At 42.9% G+C, this 19,881-nt stretch overlaps 1 protein-coding gene across 1 annotated transcript; it reads right to left on the bottom strand.

The window, feature by feature from the left end:
- Nucleotides 1–1,263: 1,263 nt before the first annotated feature.
- KCTD12 (potassium channel tetramerization domain containing 12) lies at nucleotides 1,264–7,657 on the bottom strand. Its single transcript, XM_014859969.3, has one exon. The coding sequence runs from the start codon at nucleotides 7,236–7,238 to the stop codon at nucleotides 6,258–6,260; it is 981 nt and encodes a 326-aa protein (XP_014715455.2). The 5' UTR covers nucleotides 7,239–7,657; the 3' UTR covers nucleotides 1,264–6,257.
- Between the last annotated feature and the right edge of the window lie 12,224 nt (nucleotides 7,658–19,881).

Below are 19,881 nucleotides of genomic sequence, written 5' to 3' on the forward strand. Positions count from 1 at the left end.
CCCACCATCATCCCCATTCCCTCAAGAGCTTCCAAGGAATCCTATTCTTTCCATAGCCCCTGAAGAAGAAAAAGTACCTCGAGGTCATTCCTCTCTTGGCATCACTTCATAAGAAAAGACTCAGATATATTTGCACATATGAAAAGAGATATTCAATATAGCATTCTTTGGAGTAGAAACAAAATATCTAGAAATTTAAATGCCCATCAAGAAAGGACTGGTAACATAAATGGCAGCACGTCCAGACAATAGCATGTCATGCAGACTATTGCGTAGCTTTCAAATAAAATGAAGTGGATCACTGCTCCACGTTCACGCATGCATTGCAAGAGCTCCAGGATATGTGGTTAAAGAAAAAAGTAAGGCACAGAACAGGTATAATTCCTATTGAATAAAAAAAAGGAAGGAATATCTCTATATTTATATATGTATAGAATGTCTCTGTAAAGAGACACCAACGGCTGTCCCAGTGAGAAATTAGAGGTTATAGGAGGAGTGAGATTTACTTTTTATTATCTACACTCTTGTACTGCTTACATTCTCCATGATAAACCTTTTAAAAACTAAGATTGTATATGTATGTGTATTTATACACACTTTTAAAACAAACACTATCTAGAGGAAGTACGGCAAAAGCAAAGAGGAAGGGCGAAGCCAGCCTCACTCTCCCCACCCGGCTCTTGGCTTCCTGTGCCACAATCCAGCAGACCCGGGCTGGGGTCCCTGGCTCCATCTTCTGTGATTTCTCAATCTGGGAGGCACTGTGCTTTCTTTCAAGAGGAAGGACATCAATGACTGGAGATGATTCAGGAAGGAGCCCCCATATTAAAAATGCAGATCCTCTCCCAACATTCTTTAGAATTTTATCTTCATGAAGTGTACTTTTAATTAAGACATGTCCACAGCTTCTGTTTCCTTTCCCCTACAAATTTTAAGAGGTCATCTCTACCTACATTCCTCATGTTCAAAACAATCCACATAGGGTACAAATACAGGTCAAAGGAAACATTTGTGAAGGACCTTTCCTCCACACTGAGTACCAAACCACCTCGACAACAGGCCTTCTTGACCATAAACTCTGGGGAAAGAGCCTATTTGCTTCTGGCCCAGCTGGCCAATTACACAGTGAGGAGTTCTGATGGCATAATGCTCACCATTAGTCCCACAACAACTTTGGAAGCATTCCCAGAATTTAGAGAACCCCTGAAATGAAATCAGACCAATGTTCCAGCCAATCCATACCCAGGAACCAAGAGAAATAACTAAAGGAGTGAATGTTTTATTCTTTAGTGTTTAATAGAATACATAACAAGTCACATAATCTATGATTCATTAGTTCACACACAGGGAGGAAAACAGTATCGAGTACTTCTGTTATACAACTGGTTGTGAACGGAGAGAACAAAAATCTTTAGAGCATTTAGATGATTGAAGAAATTTTCACTTAAAGTTTGGGCATGTCTGAAAAGACTTCATCAGTGTCTTTTTTAAAATAGAGAGGGATTTTTTTTTCTTGGCTTTCTGTTTCATTAGAAGTCTGATAATGATGATTTTTTTCCTTCTTTCTTCTATTTTGAGAAAATGGGTCGTGATGTGTATCACTCAGCATATAACACTTTCAACAATTCATAATCCCAGATAGCTCTATGGGAATCTTAGAATGTTCAGCAGGTAACAGTTTTTCAGATGCCCAGAAAAATTTAAATAACATATAATTTACATCTTCAAAATTAACATCCATGATGGATGTTTTAACTTTTTGTCATTAAATGTCACTAATGCTGTTTGAGTTGTCACAAATGAATTGTCATCATCCGTATTTGATAGTAATAGCAAAACTCACCTGCCTATAAAGTCACAAAGACAGTTGCATAACAGCTTACACTACAATTAATGTTCACATACTTCAAAACACTTAAAATTAAAAGAAAACTTCACTTGGGGAAAAAAAATCACAAAATGTATAAGGTGACAAGAATTCTTGGTCAACTAGTCCATCTTCCTACCACACAAGATTATACTCTAAATTAGATATTCTGGTTGAATTTCTTTTATCTAAGTTTCAAAGGCCCCAGTAGAGAATCTAAAGCTTCAAACAGTAATACTTTTAGATTTCAATTGTCCAAAATTGTGACAAAGCAAAGTTAACTTCAATATAACTTATTTCTAAGAAAACCTATTTCAGGTATTATAGCCACTGGAAACACAAGAGTATTGTATTTATTTCTCGAGAGACAGACTTCGGTCATCTAGGAAAACTAATTTCAGTTTTTAAATGAGTTGTAGTAAGGGGAAAAAAGTCAAAGGATTTACTCTGGTAGGTTTATAATAAAAATATTTTTACTATTTTAGAAATTTAAGTCAATTGAGTAAAGTATTTATGACGTAGACCATTAAAGAAATTCTTAAGGAATTCAACCCCTCAAGTCAATACTTATGCCTGCACTATAATTTAGCATTTTTCATGTGGAGTACAAAAGTCTTTTGAATACTAGAATTTACCATAATTTAAAAAGTAAAAAGTTATCAAAGCTTCACCTTAAATGGCTTCAATGTAATAATAACATTCCATGGAAAACTCCAATAAAAATTGAAATATGTTATTGAGCATTGCCAGTTGCCCATTTTGTCTGAGAATCCACAAATTATGCATTTCCTCAGAGACGTAAGAGGCCCCATATACATATGGATCTGGTTTGAAAGAGAAGACAATTTTGGCTAGTATTATAAATTACCACTTTGCTATCAATGCAAAAAAAACAAATAAGAAATACAAGAATAAAAAATGGTATTGAAAGGGAAAAGAATTTTTGTTTCACACCTTCAAGGAATATTTTCCATAACATATAATTTGAAAAATTAGAATGAATATGGTTCATAGTCTACATGTACTAAAAAACAGACAACTTGTCAAACACTTGGTGCAAAAGCATTGAACATGGTACCTGTTTTTTAACCAACACTGTCGACAATTCTTCTTCTTTAAAAATTAAATTTATTAAAATCAAATGTCATTCAGTTGTACTTATGAACCAAATGGTAATTAGAGCCATTACATATGAAAATGCATGCTACACTGAGTCAGATTAATGCAGTCATAATTATGTGAATAATTTATGAATTCTCCCAGGTGATTTGAATGGTGTCTTTGGAGAGCTTACTCAAACGGACTCTCAATATCCCATCCAAGCTCATAGCTGACAATCAACACTCCAGCCCACTTTGTAGATGGCTAAGGGTCCTTCTGCGGCCCAGAGCACATGGAGGCGAAGTGTCCCAAAAGTACCCATGCCAAGTCATCTTACCTCAGTTAAATCATCTACCCAATGGAAAATGAGTTTCCTCCCCAGCCTTTACTTTGGGCTAAAAGTAGAATGTTTTCACAAGTTGACTTCCAACTTTAGAGAGGACATCGTCCCTAGAAAAACAGGGGGGTTTACTGTCTCTAACCATTAATTCCCAGCCTTTCAGATCATGAAAGGGGTAAGCGGAGTACTGCAGGGCAGCAAGGGTGTGTGAGAGAGAAAGATGTGCATGCCCAAAGCAGTGGAATAGTTCACCTCAAAGTTTTACAGGATAAAATTTATAAGACTTGAGTGGCAGAGACAAAACCTTAGTAGTTTCCCATGACTCCTGGAGTTGTGAAGATTTAACAAGGAAAATCAGAATCTCGGAGTCTTGCCAAGTCAATGGTTTTGATCTGTCCCAAGATATTCTCAATTATGTGCTTTTTGTTGAACAATCTAAGAGAATACCATTCATGGAGGAGAAACCTCTGTGACACTCACTTTTGGCCACTGAGCAACATTCCTAAATCACTTCAGGCTTGAAACAGAGATAAGTTCTGATGTATTATTACCGAGTCTGAGAACACACTCAACACATAAGCAAACACAACCTTCTGGATCTCTGCTTCCATTTCTCTTACAATTACAGTCTTTGCATATAAAGCTAACTTTACTTTTCTAACAATGTAACTCCAATAAAGACCTCAAATCTTTCTCTTTCCCAAGTTAAAAAAAAAAAAGGAGTGGATTAAAAATACAGGTACCTTGATTTAAGGAGACAGTTAATCGTATATTATTAGTATACAACTAATATCTAAGCAAAAAAGTATGGAGCAAACTCAGTTTTACGTATTTTTTTCTAACTCAACTTCCCCATAGACAAGGATATAAGAAACTCATCAAAACATGTTGCTTTAGTATATACACCATCTGATGCAAGTCACTAGGGGTAAATATAGGAAATTTTATAGCATTAGTAAATGAATTAAAAAACTAAATGATTCGTGTAAAATGTTTATATATGGTATATACAGACTGGATCGCATGAATCTAAGAATAAAACTGTTTCAATTCTTAACACCTGTTACAGACATAGTAAGATACAGTACAAGATTCATTTTTAAAAAGAAGGAAAAATAGCGCTAATTTAAACACTGAAAACGACTCTTACAAAATCTTTAAAAACGTACTTCGGATAAAGATGTTGAAACAAATGAAAAAAGAAAGGCTTCTCGGTCATCACAGAATATCCAAAGGAGCCTCACAGCATGAAAGACAAGGAGTCGTTTCCCTCCACTTATGGTGTAGACAGGATGTGCAGTGGGAGTTTATTCCGTGTTCGCGTAAAGGTATAAGGCAACCAGGTCTCCTTCTGTTTCTGTTGCATTTACCTCAAACACTATTTTATTGCTCAGCTCACTTTTAAGCACTTTTTTGCCTTCAATTAAAAATATTCCATTTTACAGCTATCTACAGATGGGCAGCCCATGGAGCTTCTATTTCTCTGCAGCTCTGTCACTCGAAAAGATTCCATCTTAACTTCAAAGAATCTGCATGAAAGAAGTGGCATTTTCAGGTTTGCCCAGAAGTCAACATTGACTGGGCTTGGAGAAAGTAAGGACTTTTAATAAGAGATCTTAAGTCTAACTAACCGAAATCAAACATATTTTGCTCAAGTAAATAGATCTTAAAATCAGGATTTATAATCAACAGGAAAATAAAGTTCACAAACTAAAACCCTACTGGATAGCTCTTTGGTTAGGTTATGTAAGTATCAGCAACTTCTAAGTTTAGGACTCAACACAGTAAGTTCAAACTGCCAGTTAAGAGTAGATCTCTTAATCTTTACAAAATGCTTTGCATGTTTTTGTGGACTATTTTTTTAACGTGCATGTACTCAAACGGATGGTACAAACTACCAACTTTCAAACAATAAATGAGTATGTCTGCTCCTCCCATCCCACCCCTCCTACCCTCCATCCTCCCTCCCCACCCGCCCCCCTCAAGTTTGTAGAGCTGAAGTCCTACTCCCATTCTCTGCAAGAAGACGGACTTTGCTAACACCCACGACGTGCAATACTACCCAGCTCCGTCCATAGTCACTGCCAGCTGACTTCCCGCAGCGTTTGGTGACCCGGGCTGTCTTGCCCCTATCAGCGGCAGTGCTCTTTCTCGCTCTTGCAATAATGGCTGCCGTGTCAACCCGTGGAACCAAGGGCTGCTGGCGGTGAGCCGAGGAGAAAGGGAGCCTCCCCAGGCAGGAGGGTAACTTTCTACAAGTTTAAGCCCCAGGCGGAGACTCTTCATTCTGCATGGAAAAGTTACGATCCTTCATTGTGCCTGCACTAGATTCTTCCACTTCTACCTGTAACTTTTCAGAACTTTATTCATTTATAGTCACTGGGATCCTAACTCCAGGTCCACAGTCTTCCATCCAGCCTCTAAAGCTCTACCTTGAAAGACGGTCAAAAAGACTAGGTAACGACCTTTTAAAACACTATTCCCAAACAGTGCTATCAATTCTGAACTCTTCTACCGCGAATGAGACACAAGGGCTTGAAAAGATTTCAAGGAATCTTCCACACTGGACAGGGTCCAATCAGGTTCTGAACAATTCAGTCACTCGCAGGTCCTCGGGGATTCCGTGGCCACGCTGCCCCACTAGATCCAGACTGAAGGGCAATCCGGGGAAAGGGGAGGTTTGAGGCACGGGGAAGAGGAAGTCTGGGGTAATGGGGAGGGGGGTGTGTCTGAGCTCTCTCGGTTAGTGGGGTCCAAAGAAGACGAAGAAGCCGAAAGGATTCGCGGCTGCAGCTTCTGGAGTGGGGGCCGAGTGAGTCTGGCCCAGCTACTCGAGCTGGGGGACAGGGGGAGGGGAGGCCGTGGCGCGGGAGAGGAGCTCTATAATCCTCTCCCGGGCAAGAAGGAGGGGGAATGGGCGCGCTGGAGTCGCGAGGGGGTCTAGGGAGCTCACTCCCTGCAGAAGACGTACTCGGTGTAGCTGGTCCAGATCTTGTCCTCGCTCTGGTCGGTGCTGCCGGCGAAGGCGCAGGTGCCCGTGGAACTGCACGCCACCATGTGGAAGCCCGACTCGGATAGCTTGTCGAAGGCTTGCTCCAGGAAGTTGAACTTGAGGTAATAGCGGGAGGTGTAGCGCTCCGGCGGCCGGTCGGGGTCCCGGCTCTCGTTCAGGGTGTCCCCGAACACCTCCTTGGCCAGCGACGTCTTGCCGCACACGGTGATGCGCGCCACTCGCCGGAACTTGGCGTCCGCCTGCGCGTCCCGCCCGATCGTGTAGGAGCCGCGGTAGCCGATGGTGATGTAGCCCGAGCGCCGGCTGCCGTCCAACGACTGGGACGGCGTGAGCAGCGGGCCCGCCGCGCCCCCGGACGGGCTGCGGCTAGCCAGCTCCAGCGTGGGCGACGGGGCCCCGGCCGAGGCGCCCTCCTGCTGCTCGGGCTCCGCGTAGCCAAGCGGCAGCAGCTCATCGCCCAGCGAGCCCTCCTTTTGCACCCCGCGCCGCGAGGGCGGCGGCGGCCCGGGGCCGGGCTGCTGGGGCGCCCCGAGGCGGCGCACGAGCTCGGGCAGCTCGAAGTACTCGGCCTCGCGCTGCAGCCGGCTGCGCTCGGGGAAGTAGTCGGGCAGCACGAGCTGCAAGTCCCGTAGGTAATCCAGGATGTAGCGGAAGAGGAAGCCGTCTCGGTCCAGAAAGAAGCGGCCTTTGCTGTCCCGGGCCAGCTCCTGCGGCTGCTGCTGCGTGAACATGCGCCAGAGCAGGGAGTCGGGCACCGACACCACGGTACAGCGTCGGGTCACATACACCTGGCCCCCCACGTTCAGCTCCACGATATCGGGGAAGAGCGGCGGCTCTGCCGAGGACGACGAGGAGCCGCTGCCGCCCCCGCCGCCGCCCCCGTTGGGTAATCCACGTGTGCTGTCCGCCAGAGCCATGGCAGAGAGGTGGCCGGGCTGGGGTAGTCGCAGGGAGCGGGACCGCGCGCGGGAGCCGCCGCTGCCTCTTCCGGACGCTCGCTCAGCCCTGCGCCCCGGCCGCCGCCGAGAGCCGCGCGGAGCCGCGCGGTGCGAGCGCGCCGCTGTGCGCCCCCGAGAACCCCGCCGCGCTCCGCTCGCCCAGCCGCGCGCTCCAGGAGAGTGCCGGGTCGCGGCCGGCGCGCCGCTTAAGTAGAGCCGCCAGCTCGGGCGCAGCGGCGCGCAGGAGGCGTGGGCGGCTGCTGGAGGCGCTCCCCGCGCGGCGGGCGGGCGGGGGCGGGGAGGCGATTTGCATCTGAGCCGCGCCCGCCGCGGGCTCCACCCCGGCTCGCGCGCGCCCGGGGCGACCAGACGACGCGCTCCAGCCCCTTCCCGCTCCTGCCCAACTTTCCTCCGCTGCCACAGCGAGCCGAGCTCGGGACGGGCAGCGTCGGAAGACGAGCTGTCTTTGGCAGGGCAGAGACTGCGCCCCCTCGCCTGCTAACTCCACCCTGGCCCGGCGACTCTGGAAGGAGGACCGAAACTTTCCGGCTTCCCCCGCCCAGGAGTGGAAGTGCTTGGCCGCTTCTGGAACCGGCCGCTTTAAGCACTGGAGCTGTGGCGCGGTCCTAGTCAGTCGTTGTGTTGCTGAAAGTTCTCGAGAGAGACGAAAAAAAATCTGGAGAGACCATAGGGCCTCCCCAGCCCGGAGGCAGCCAGGATGGGTAGCCTCGAAAAAGCCCTAGAAACAAAAAGTTAACCGTGGTATCCTGCCGTAGAACTCTCTCCGATGGTTTATTTTCTGGGTAAAGAGACAAACTCGCTGGTTGGGAGACCTCAGAATTGGAAGAGATGAATTGAAATGGCAGTGGGGGGACTTGAGCGAGCGAAAGAGTGACTTGGAGGCGCGGTCCCGAGGGCCGACGCAGCCCCCTCCCGCGGCGCCTTCGAGGCCAGGCTGCAGCGGTACAGGGAGGCCGGAGGGTCCTCTCAGCCCTCGCCTTAAAACTCTAGGGTTTGCGGACCTCGCGTAACAGAAAGCCACCTTTCAGCGCCTGCGCGTCTATCCTCCCCAAGGTCCAGGCGTCCCTGCTCTGCCGCGCGCCGCGGTCCTTCTGTTCCATCCCGTCCAGGTCCCCTCTAGCCTCGGGGCTTTTGTACGTTTGACCCACTCTCCAGATTCCGTCTGGTCTTCCACCTCCTGCTCCCTCCACAGTCTCCTCGTTGCAGCCCAGGGGACTCCTCCCCCACCCCGGCCTGGCTTCGTAGGCAGGTGGGGCCTCCGGAATGCTCCCTCCACCCGCCCTGCCTGCATAACGCCCAGCGCATTCTGAAATTTCGTATTTGTGAGTGATTATCTGATCTCTGACTTTGATAAGTAAGGTGCTCCTGAGCCCTGCAGAAAGAGGACAGAAGAGAAGGGAGCGATGGACGTTAAGAATCGTGAGGTCTTTGGATGATCACATTGTAGTGTAGTGTATTTGTCGAATTATAACGCTGTACACTTGATACTTGTATAATATTATATACCAATTTTATCTCGATTTAGAAAACAACCACCGGGACAATGAATATTTGTTGTGCAGCCGCTGTTCGCCCGCGCCAGGTGGTGAAGAATGAGAGGTCGAATTGGCGCCAAAGCGCTGTGAGCGCAACCCGGTGGGCGGAGGGTCAGAAGTCTGAGTGGTTCTGGGACCGTCAGTCGACAGACGTCAGTCAGGATAAACCAGGCGAGATCTTTGTTCTTGATGATAGTGTTTACCCTTTTATGAACTACCCCATGAGCTTTGCAGTCTCCTCACAGATAAGTGTCATCTTTACTTTGAAATGTTTATGTCTGCTGAACAATTATCTCATTCATGTCAGCGTGCTGAAATAAGATCAAGGCCCGAAGCAGCTCGCTTAATTGCAAGTACAGATTTTGATACTGAATATATTTGACCACTTTTGGGGGGGTTTATTCTTGGAATAAGTAATAGATGACACAAAACTTCCACATTCCCAGGAGGCTGAATTTCTAGTTGGTTGTGCTACCGTTTGTTGTATCAGTGTCACAGGCCGGACAAAACCAGTCTATTTTCGATAAATCCAAGAAAAGCCTTCTTTGTATCAATTCTGCACATAGTTTTGTATCATTACTTTGTTCATTGTGTCAGCAACGAACTCTCCCAGAAGCTGCTGGCTTTAGTTACGTGAGCCCCCCTGCTGTTTCCTCGGGCCTTTGCACTTCCTGTTTCTTTGCTAAGACTCCTTTCACCGTCCCCCTCATAGCTTTCTCGGCTTGTTCTGGCTTGTTCGGGTGCCTCCCTTCTCATCTCCTCCAGGTCTCGGCAGCAAGACCTTCCCTTGGTCACCCTGTTAAATAGATCGCGGACCCACTCCAGCAACATCTCTTTCCCGCTTTGTTTACTGTTTCCCTGGGTTAGAATATAAACTCCAAGAGCTCAGAGATTTTGGTCAGCGTGATTCATTATATCCCCAGTGCCTCGAACAGAGCTGGTGTATAATAGGAGTTCAATAAATACCTGTTGCTCGTTCATTTATTCCACCAATATGTATTACATACCTACTACTGTATTCCAGGCAGCATGTGAAAAAATACCCTCTGCCTTCTTGGAGCTTTCAGTCTCATGAGGGAGACAGATAGTAAATATATAGAGAAGTCAGTCCACTTCAGGTAGAGATAAATACCTCGAAGAAATAAAGTTGTGAAATGAGATAGAGGGGATACTACTTTATATAGAGTGGCTGGGAAGGCCTCTCCCTGAAAGTAATGTTTAAGCTGGATAATAAGAAAGAGATAGCCATGGGAAGTTCTGGAGGAAGAGCATTCCAGGCAGAAGGCATAGCAAGTTAAAGGTGGCTGGGTTAGAAATGAGCTTGGCACATCTCACAGTAGAAGTTTGTCTGTTGTGGTATCTGCTTGTATCCTGTGACTCTCCAAAGTACCCTCTAGGAGATCCATTCAAGATCAAATGTGAGAGGGATGGCGTGCCTAGACCCAAGCAGTGTGCTACCTTCGTTTCGTTCTCTACCAGCTGACATAACGTATTTGTTCATCATAAACTCATTGACTGCAGGAAGCCATTGGTATTTCCTTATAGAAGCCTAGGTTGTGCATGAGAAGCATAATAATGAGTGAAACAAGTGATGTGAGACTGAAAGAATAATTTTCTGATAAATTTTGTGTCTTCTATTTCCTGCCTTACTGGTTGTTGTCAGGAAATTCAGGAGGAAATATAATTAGGGAACTTCAGTGCTGGGACTTAGTGTTTGTGGGGGCAGGGAGGATGGTAGCCCCTTAGCTTCTTCAGTCTGTTAAATATGCTTAATTGTCAGAGGGTACGGGAGGATTTGGGAAACCACTAGCCCTGTGTCTAGTCTCAGTCGAGTTTCTAGTGATGGATACATGGATGATCATTGTTCCTTTGCAAGTGACTGTTTGTTTCCTAGATAAGAGGCAGTGTCCCTTGGAAATGCTTTGTCCTTTTATCCTAAAGTGTAGGGCATTGGAAATATCTCTGGACCTCGTTTTCCTCTGATTTGCATCTTCTCCCACCTGCTACCTTCTCTTCAGTCAGCTCCCCCTCCCCCACACACCAACTCCCAATGCACTTGGTAAATATTCTGCACTTGAAAGATTTGAGAAGGAATGAGGAAGATTAAGAGAAATGTAAAGTTAAAAGGAGAGAAAGAACTGGGGGGAAATAAAGCGAGGATTGAATGAATTTAATATATGTGAAAACGATCTGTATGCTGTAAAACACCATTCAAGTGTCACAGTCATGATTTCCCACTGCCTATCGTGGTGCCTGACGAGTCTGTTCAATGAATACTGAATGAATACATGAATGGCAGAAACATTAAAATGAATGCTGTAAGGAAAGGGGAGAAGAAATAGAATCAGGAATTGTCCCAAACAAATGTTTATTTCATTTCTCATCCTCCCAGTGTGTGTGAATCGTTGCTGTATGCAGGCTTTAAAAATCAGTGACTTTTTGCATTCAGAGGAAGAAAAGAATTGGATACAGTAAGGTTAAGTAAATCAGGGGATAAAATTATCTTAATAAAGATTTGGTAAAAGATATGCCAATATCTAGTCTTAAAAAAAAGAGAGAGAGAATGTTATATGAGGGACATTGCCAAAACATTAGGTCTAGAAAATAAAGTCCCAGTATTGCTATTATATGATTTTTATACTTAATAGAACTGGAGAAACAAAAGTTAATAATGTTGGAAATTTTTAAATTTTTATTTCCATTTCCTTATAAACAGTATTTTAAGCTTTTCCAGGAAACAAGTAGCAATATAATAGCAAGCATTTATATAGCACTTACCATGTGCCAGCCCTGTCACTAGAACTCTACCCATATTAACACATTTAATCCCCACAGTAACTCTAGGGGGTTGGTACTATTATTATCCAATTTTTAGAAGATCTTATGAGGAAATAAGTGGTGGAGCCGGGACTGGAACCCAGGCAGTCTGACTGTAGAATCTGTACCTTTAAACACTGTAATTTACAGCCTCTCACTTCTTTAAGTGCTTTACATGTATTAAGAAATAGGTTCTATTTTTTCCCCCCACTTTACAGATGGGGAACCCAAGGCAAAGAGAGGTTATGTAGCTTGACCAAAATAACAGCTATTTATCCCTGCTAGGGGCAGAAATGGTATTCTAACATCCATGTGCTTATGATATACAGGGCTGGTAACCAGAAACTCAGGGTAGCTGTGTAACTGTGAAAGAACTAGGATTAGGAAGGAGTCAAGTCCTTGGCTCTCGTTTCTGCCTCCTACTGATGGCACAATCCTGCCTCAGATGGGACTTGCCAAGGACGTATTTGAGCCCACAGATCCAATGGCACACCATTGTCCTACTCTTTGCCTAACTCAGTCCTACACACCATAAATATTTTATTTCTGGCTCTCTAAAATACCATTATGGTTTGCGGAGTACCAGGTTCTTAGTATGTTTATTTAGTTTTATTCTGATCTCATTAACTCTAGACAAGGACAGAGCACGTCCACGGAAACTGCTGAGATCCAGGTTCCAGTATATAAAAGCGAGAAGCATCCAGTGGGCTTCAGGCACTTGTAAAATTGAAGAAATACATTCTACTTGTGGCTTTACATCTCAAACTCAGCACAAAAATAACTGGACGTCACACACATGGGTGATTCTGGAATTTCTGACTAAGGCTAATTATTAACACCACTGATGTTTCAAAAGAATTTGAAGGCCTTGGTTTCAAATTGTGGTATTAAACTTAGAGGTTAGCTATGAGTGAGTTACCACATTCTATTCCAGTGCTTCACTGTTTTGAGGGCTTTCCTATTGTCAGGTTCTTGATTAACACAACAATTTTGGGAGGTTCTATTCAACAGTGTCACAAATGAAGAAAGAAGCTCAGAAAGTTTAAGTGACTTATGCTGCCTCTCACGTAGCACCGGATTGCAAATGGTACCACGCGGGTAGCTGGGGTGCAGTACTGACCTGCAAATAGATGCTTCCTGACTCCAGGTTCAGTGCTCTTCTAACTCTTGAGCAGCCCTATCAGTCTTCTCAATTTAATGCCCCAAATGAGGGTTATCATTCAAAATAATCACCTTGGAGACTGTGCGCTTCTTTGAGAGATGTCAGAATCACTCACCATTGTTTTGCACATCTGTTTACGAATTTTCTTCAGAGCCAGTTCACACAAGAACATCATTCTATTACTCTATACTTATCCCAAATTTGGGGTCAATCTCTTTGTACAAGGCTGTAAAACGGCACCGCACGGCAGGACAGACCCACGTGACTGAGAATAAATTAGGGCAAAGTCAGTTTTCATGAGTGTGAAAGTAAGGTGAAGATGATCAAGTATTCACCTTTTGACATTGGGTTTTAAAGATCTCATCCCTGGAGTTCTCTAATATGCTGAATAGTATTGAGTTTAGGTTACTCACAAAGAAGAAGGGCTGATTCAACTGCAGAGATTTTAATATGTGGTTCCAGAAAGTCTGCATATTTCACTGTGAGGTTTGGACAGGAAGCCAAGCCACTGGCTAGACTATAATGGGTGACTTCTTATGTAATTGTAAGACCATTTGTTTGATATAATTAAGGAGGGATAAAAAAACCTTTCCCCAATTTGCTTTCCAGTTTCTACAGAAATGTGCATGATATTTCACAGTAGGAGAATGGCCTCAAACGTTGCTAAACTTTAAATTTATATTGCTTAATATGATTTGGTTTTAGAAAATGTTTCTTTTGCTAAAGTATAGATGAGAAAATCCTACACTTTGGAGTTGGATGAGCCTATATTCTTCTCTTGACTTTGTTGCTTAAAATCTAAGGTATTGGGCAAAGTTATTTAAATATTCTAAATTTTGGCTCTTTAGCTTAAAACAGAGCAAAAACACCAACCCCATTGGATTCTTGTGAGATTAAATGAGATGATATAAAGCATTTCATTTTGCAGTGTCTAGCACATAATAGACACATCCGAAACATAAGTTTCTAGCTCCACCTCCCATGCCCGTCTCCATCACATATCTGTCATCCAAACAGTTCCTCGCTGAGATGCTTACCTTGCTCTTCTCTTAGTGTTATTTCTCTTTCTCTGGGATGACATCTCCTCAGTAGCATCTGAAATGGACAAGGTAAATGGCATTTCATCTGCTGTTCCCCATTCTTCCCAGTAGTCGGTCATTTCTCACAAATTTTTTCTCTGGTTGGAAGATTTAGTCAAAATCTAGACAGTTTGGAACTCTCTGTTTCAGAGTTTATTTCTCATCCTAGATTTTGCAACTCAAATTACAATTAATAAAATTGCATAGTTTTATCTCTAACTAAAAGTTCAGCCATGGCAACATCTGGGAGGTAAGGTCTGGGAAGGGGTGTGCAGAGGTGTAGGAAGGGGGCCTAAAAAACTCCAGGTGTTCTTAGACTCTGAAGAGAGTGACTTCCTCTGTGTGCAGAACCCAGGGGCCTAGGCCAGAAAATGATGCAGAACCAAGCCTGAAGAGGGCGGAGCAGCAAGAGCACCAACCCAAATGGCAACTGTAGGGTTTCCCCATAGCTCCCAGGCTGCAATGGGTCCACAAGAGGAAGAGCACATGTGCATAATGTAAAGGAAGCAGAAGTTTGACATCACAGTAGCAGATATTACTGGAAGAAATATCAACAGCACAGGAGAAGTTTAGCTCCTCTTCACATTGCATTCAGCATCCCTTCAAGTAATTATGAAGTGCCTGCTGTGTGCCTGACCTTGCTACAAGTCGTGGATGGCTCCACAGACCCATGGTCCATGAGAATCTGCAATCTCAAAGTGAGTGGCCGGCAATGGCAGGTCATTGAGAGTTCCACATGTCACATGTAAAGATCATAAGGATGGAATTTAGCTTCCTATGTGAGTCAGGGTTCTCTGGAGAAACAGAACCAATAGGATAGATCTTTATATCTATTAATTAATATACATACAGACAGAGAGACAGATTGATTGATTTTAAGGAATTGGCTCATGTCATTGTGGGGGCAGGTAAGTCTGAAAGCTAACTGGAAATTGAGGTGACAGTTGAAGTGGAGTCTTGAGTCTAAAATCTGTAGGGCAGACAGGCAGGCTGGAAATTCAGGCAAGGTTTCTATGTTACAATCTTAAGACAAAATTCTTCATTTTCTGGGAAACCTCAGTTTTTTGTTCTTATAACCTTAATTGATTGCATGAGGCCCACCCACATTATCGAGAATTATCTCCTTTACTTAAAGCCAACTAATTGTAAATGTTAATCACATCTTCAAAATACCTTCACTGCGACATCTAACTAGTGTTTGACCAAACAACTGGGCACCATTGGTTAGCTAAGTTGACACATAAAATTAAACATGATATTTTCCAGAAAGTGTTTTATTAGTGGTGAAACTAAGTTTCTTTTGAGGAAAGATGCCTGTCCGTCAGCAAGAAGCCACAGTTTCGTAAGTTGTAAAGAACTGATACTATACTCATGTTTAGTGTAAGAGCATCTGGGATTACAAGTTTATTCCCCTTAGTCACTCTGTACTTATGATCGAGGGGATTTTCAGACAGACTTGTGGGATCCAAGCTGTGTGTTAACAGAGAAGCTAGAGTGGTCCCTCTCACAGCTGCGTGCTGTCGGGATGGAGGGGCTCTCTACTCCATTTATAGTGCCGTGAGCAGAGATAAAACAGGGGTTTGGGTACATCACATTACATATGTAAATGCTCACTTATTAATGAAGGTATTCTCTACTGTTAATCTATTATGTATCATTTATTAATGACTCTCTAAAAGAGGCGTAAAGAGATCATAGGGGAAGGAAGCATTTCATAACTAAATTGACAATGCCCAGTCCCCTCCAAAAATCACTTCTGCCATCCTCAAAGTACTTTCTAGTCTTCATTCTCTCGGGTCTGTATGAGCAGGGCGTTAAAGGATTGACCTTTTTACCCATGAATGGGAGACAAAGAAAGCTTGTTCTGCATTTCAAGGAGAGAGAAAAGATGTTCCCAGAAAGTAGAAACTAGAAAACTTAACATTCCTTTCCCCCAAAAATCCTTAATGGATTATTAAGTAGATTGTTTACAAGCTTTTTAAAAAGAGAGAGAGCGCATTGACCTCTGGAGCTCACCTCGAGTAAATCAGGTCAAACAAAATACCTTGCCTTCCTGGACCTCACTGCTAATCTCACAAGTGTGGTAATATTCGAGGCACGGTATATTGTATTTTTGCAAGGCATTTGACAGCGCACTCATGATGTCTTTTTGAACAGTTTAGAGAAATGTAGGCTGGATAATATCAATTAGATGAACACATTTTTGGTAAGACAGGTCTATTCAAAGATTGATGATTAATGGAATAATGTTGAACGGAAGCGAAAGGGCTAGGAACAAGATTCTGCTTTAGCCCTTTTCTACTGGACTTTTATCAACAAATTAAATGATTATGTAGGACTCATGCTAATAAAATTTATAGATGACACAGATCTTGGTGGGCTAACCAATCCAACAAATAGGAATTAACATTCAAAATTATCCACATCAGGGGGCTGGCCCCGTGGCCGAGTGGTTGAGTTCGCGCGCTCCGCTGCAGGCGGCCCAGTGTTTCGTTGGTTCGAATCCTGGGCGCGGACATGACACTGCTCATCAAACCACGCTGAGGCAGCGTCCCACATACCACAACTAGAAGAATCCACAACGAAGAATATACAACTATGTACCGGGGGTGTTGGGAAGAAAAAGGAAATAATAAAATCTTTAAAAAAAAAAAAATTATCCACATCAGCTTCAGCATCAAAGAGAAACAAATAAGAGAGGATGTAGTAAGGATAAATGTAAAGTCATGCAGTTGCTTAAGATGCAGCTTAGCAGAAGTTCAGGTGAAAAATTATCTGTGACTCTGCATCAGCTGCAAGTTCAAGAAGCCAATAAGATGGCATGTCTGTAACACACACACGTACACACACTCAGAATTCAATAGCTCTTAAAAGTTGGATAGGGAGCCAGCCCTGATGGCCTAGCAGTTAAGGTTCAGTGTTCGTATCACTTCAGTGGCCCGGGTTCATTTGCCAGTCTCAGAACCACACCACCTGTCTGTCAGTTTCCATGCTGTAGCGGCTACTCATGTAGAAGAACCAGAATGACCTACAACTAGGATATACAGCCATGCACTAGGGCTTTGGGGAGAAAAAATTTAAAAAAGAGGAAGAATGGCAACAGATGTTAGCTCAGGGCGAATCCTTCCCTGCAAAAAAAAAAAACAATCGGAAAGGACCTTAGAAATTATTGACGTCAAACCCCTCATTTTACAGAGAAAAGATGAGCATCCAATAATAGAAACACAATATGTGTATGTTTTATTGTAAACATCACAATCTTAGTAGTTATTTTATTGTGGTCTTGATTTGCATTTGTCTGATGATTAGTGATGTTGAGCGCTTTTCGTATACCTGTTGGCCATTTGGATGCCTTCTCTGGAGAAATATCTATTCAATTCCTTTGGCCATTTCTTAGCGGGGTTTTTTTTTTTTTTGCTGTTGAGGTATAGGAGTTCCTCATATGTTTTGGATAGTAACCCCTTATCAGATAGACGGTTTGCAAATATTTTCTCCTATTCTGTAGGTTGCCTTTTCATTTTGTTGATTTTTTTCCCTTGCTGTGCAGGAGCTTTTTAGTTTGATGTAGTCTCATTTGTCTATTTTTCTTTCATTGCCTAAATGTCCATCGATGGATAAATAGATAAAGAAAATGTGGTATATACCTACAATTAACTATTATTCAGCCTTTAAAAAAGAAGGAAACCTTGCCATTTGGGACAACATGGATGAGCCTGGAGGACATTATGCTAAGTGAAATAAGCCAGACACAGAAGGACAAATACTACAGGATATCACTTATATGAGGAATCTAAAATAGTCAAACTCATAGAAGCAGAGAGAATAGTGGTTGCCAGGGCCTGGGAGGAGGGGAAAATAGGGAGGTATTAGTCAAAGGGCACAATATTTCAGTTATACAAAGTGAATAAATCCTAGAGATCTACGGTACAGCATAGTTCCTATAGTTAGTAATGCTGTATTGTATACTTAAAATTTTGCTAAGAGGGTGGGTCTTATGTTGTGTTCTTATCACAAATAATAATAACAAGGAATAAATAAAGAGCTATTCTATAGGAAAGAGTGTATTTCAAGGAGTGTAAGCAAGGTTGTGAGGAATGCAAAAACAATATAACGGCAAGAGAGTTTCTATTTTAGCCTAGGATATAGTAGAATAGCTTAGAAGGGAGTACTGTTTGAGGCAGCATGGCAGCTGTATTCTTTCCAACACCAAAGGGCAAAACTAGGGCCTACAGGTAAAACTGATTAAAAGGAAAAGTTCTGGTTTAGCTTAAGAAAAACCTTTTGAACAACCAGAGCCACCCGTGGGTGGGAAAGGCCATTTCAACGTGAACTGGGTTCCCATTCCTGCTATAGATCTAAGCTGTAGACCCACTGAAGACAGGAGACATAGAAGGGATTCATGACTTGGGTTAAGAAGCTGCACTAGATGATCTCTACTTCTTTTCTATTTCTAAGATTCCATGATTTCAGAGAACAATTTTCCTCACCGAGTTCTAATGCAAAAATAAGCACCTTTTTTTCTAATCTTCTCTCCCATTTTTAGGGATCAAAGCTTGATTTAATACCTCTAATATTAGAGGTGTTATCATCATAATCAATAGCCAGTATATCTTATAGACTCCTTATGTGCAGGATATATGGCAAACAGTAGACCAGTCATGCCTTAGATGTCTGAATACCCAGTGATTCACAGATTTGAAAAAATGGAATAATTTTCTTGTTGTTGTTAAATCTTCAATTAAATGTAAGGGCAATGTTCTCATTATTATCAAATGTTTCCAGAGTGTTTTATAATCAGTTTTATTCATTTATTTAGATAAATCCAACCATACACATATAACAAGTGAACGGTTACTCATAAATCTCCTTTTCGAAGTACATTACAGTGGAAGTAAAAACCTGTTAAATAATACAGCACCAATCCACACAATTTAAATCATTTTATTGCACAAATTGATTTTTTAATTATGTTGGTTTCTCACCTGTTCATTCTACTAAAATCTTACACGATTTAGCACTTATGCTGGATAAAAATTGAAGCAGTCACTAGGCATTTGGAAAATCCATAGAATTGTACAACACAGAGTAAATCCTAATGTAAACTTTGGACTTTAGTTAATAATAATGTATCTATATTGGTTCACCAATTGTAACAAATATATCACACCAATGCAAGACACTAATAATAGAAGAAACTGTAGGGGTGAGGGAAGTATACTGGAACTTTCTCTTCTTTCTGTTCAATTTTTCTGTAAACCTAAACCAGCTCTAAAAGATAAAGTCTAGGGGCCGGCCCTGTGTTGCAGCCGTTAAGTTGGTGCACTTCTCTTCAGCGCCAAGGGTTCCACAGTTCAGATCCCAGGCTTGGGCCAATGCACTGCTGTCAAGCCATGCTGTGGCACGTATCCCACATATGAAGTAGAGGAAGATGGGTATGGATGTTAGCTCAGGGCTAATCTTCCTCCAAAAATAAATAAATAAATAAACAAAGTCTATTAATAAAAAAAAAACTGAAGGAGCCAAACTTTCATCAGCCCTCTTATTATTTATCCTTGGTCCATGCCCCCAAAGGGTCTATCACCCTGCAATCATAATTGTTTACAAATATCCTGTTCGTAGAGACATAGAGATACTAAAGATAGAAAGAAACAGCTTTCATTTATCTCAGGAATTGTCCCAGTGTGTGACATCGTCGCACAATGTGTGAAATCTGGACGTTTAAATTTACCTCACTCAATTTAATATAGCACCAGGTGTCCTTAAGACCAGGTGTTCCCAAGGACAGGGGAATAGTTGCTCCAAGGTTAAGAATTTTATACATACGGAGTATCTGATCCCTTTTCCTGAAACAGTCTCCATCACCCTTTTAACTCTTCCAGTCATCTAACTAAAAGTTATATTAAGCTGTCCCCAACAGGCCTGAGGATTCATGCCTTCAGTCAGTGGAAGTAGCTGTCTCCACTCATTAAGTGCCTCTTACATGTAAGGCACTGTGTTGGGTTCTAGAT

The sequence above is a fragment of the Equus asinus genome, chromosome 11, assembly GCF_041296235.1.
Source record: "Equus asinus isolate D_3611 breed Donkey chromosome 11, EquAss-T2T_v2, whole genome shotgun sequence".
NCBI classification, from domain to species: domain Eukaryota; kingdom Metazoa; phylum Chordata; class Mammalia; order Perissodactyla; family Equidae; genus Equus; species Equus asinus.

Excerpts from the sequence above, each read along its gene's own strand:
- KCTD12 (XM_014859969.3), bottom strand. The coding sequence starts at position 7,238 with ATGGCTCTGGCGGACAGCACACGTGGATTACCCAACGGGGGCGGCGGC.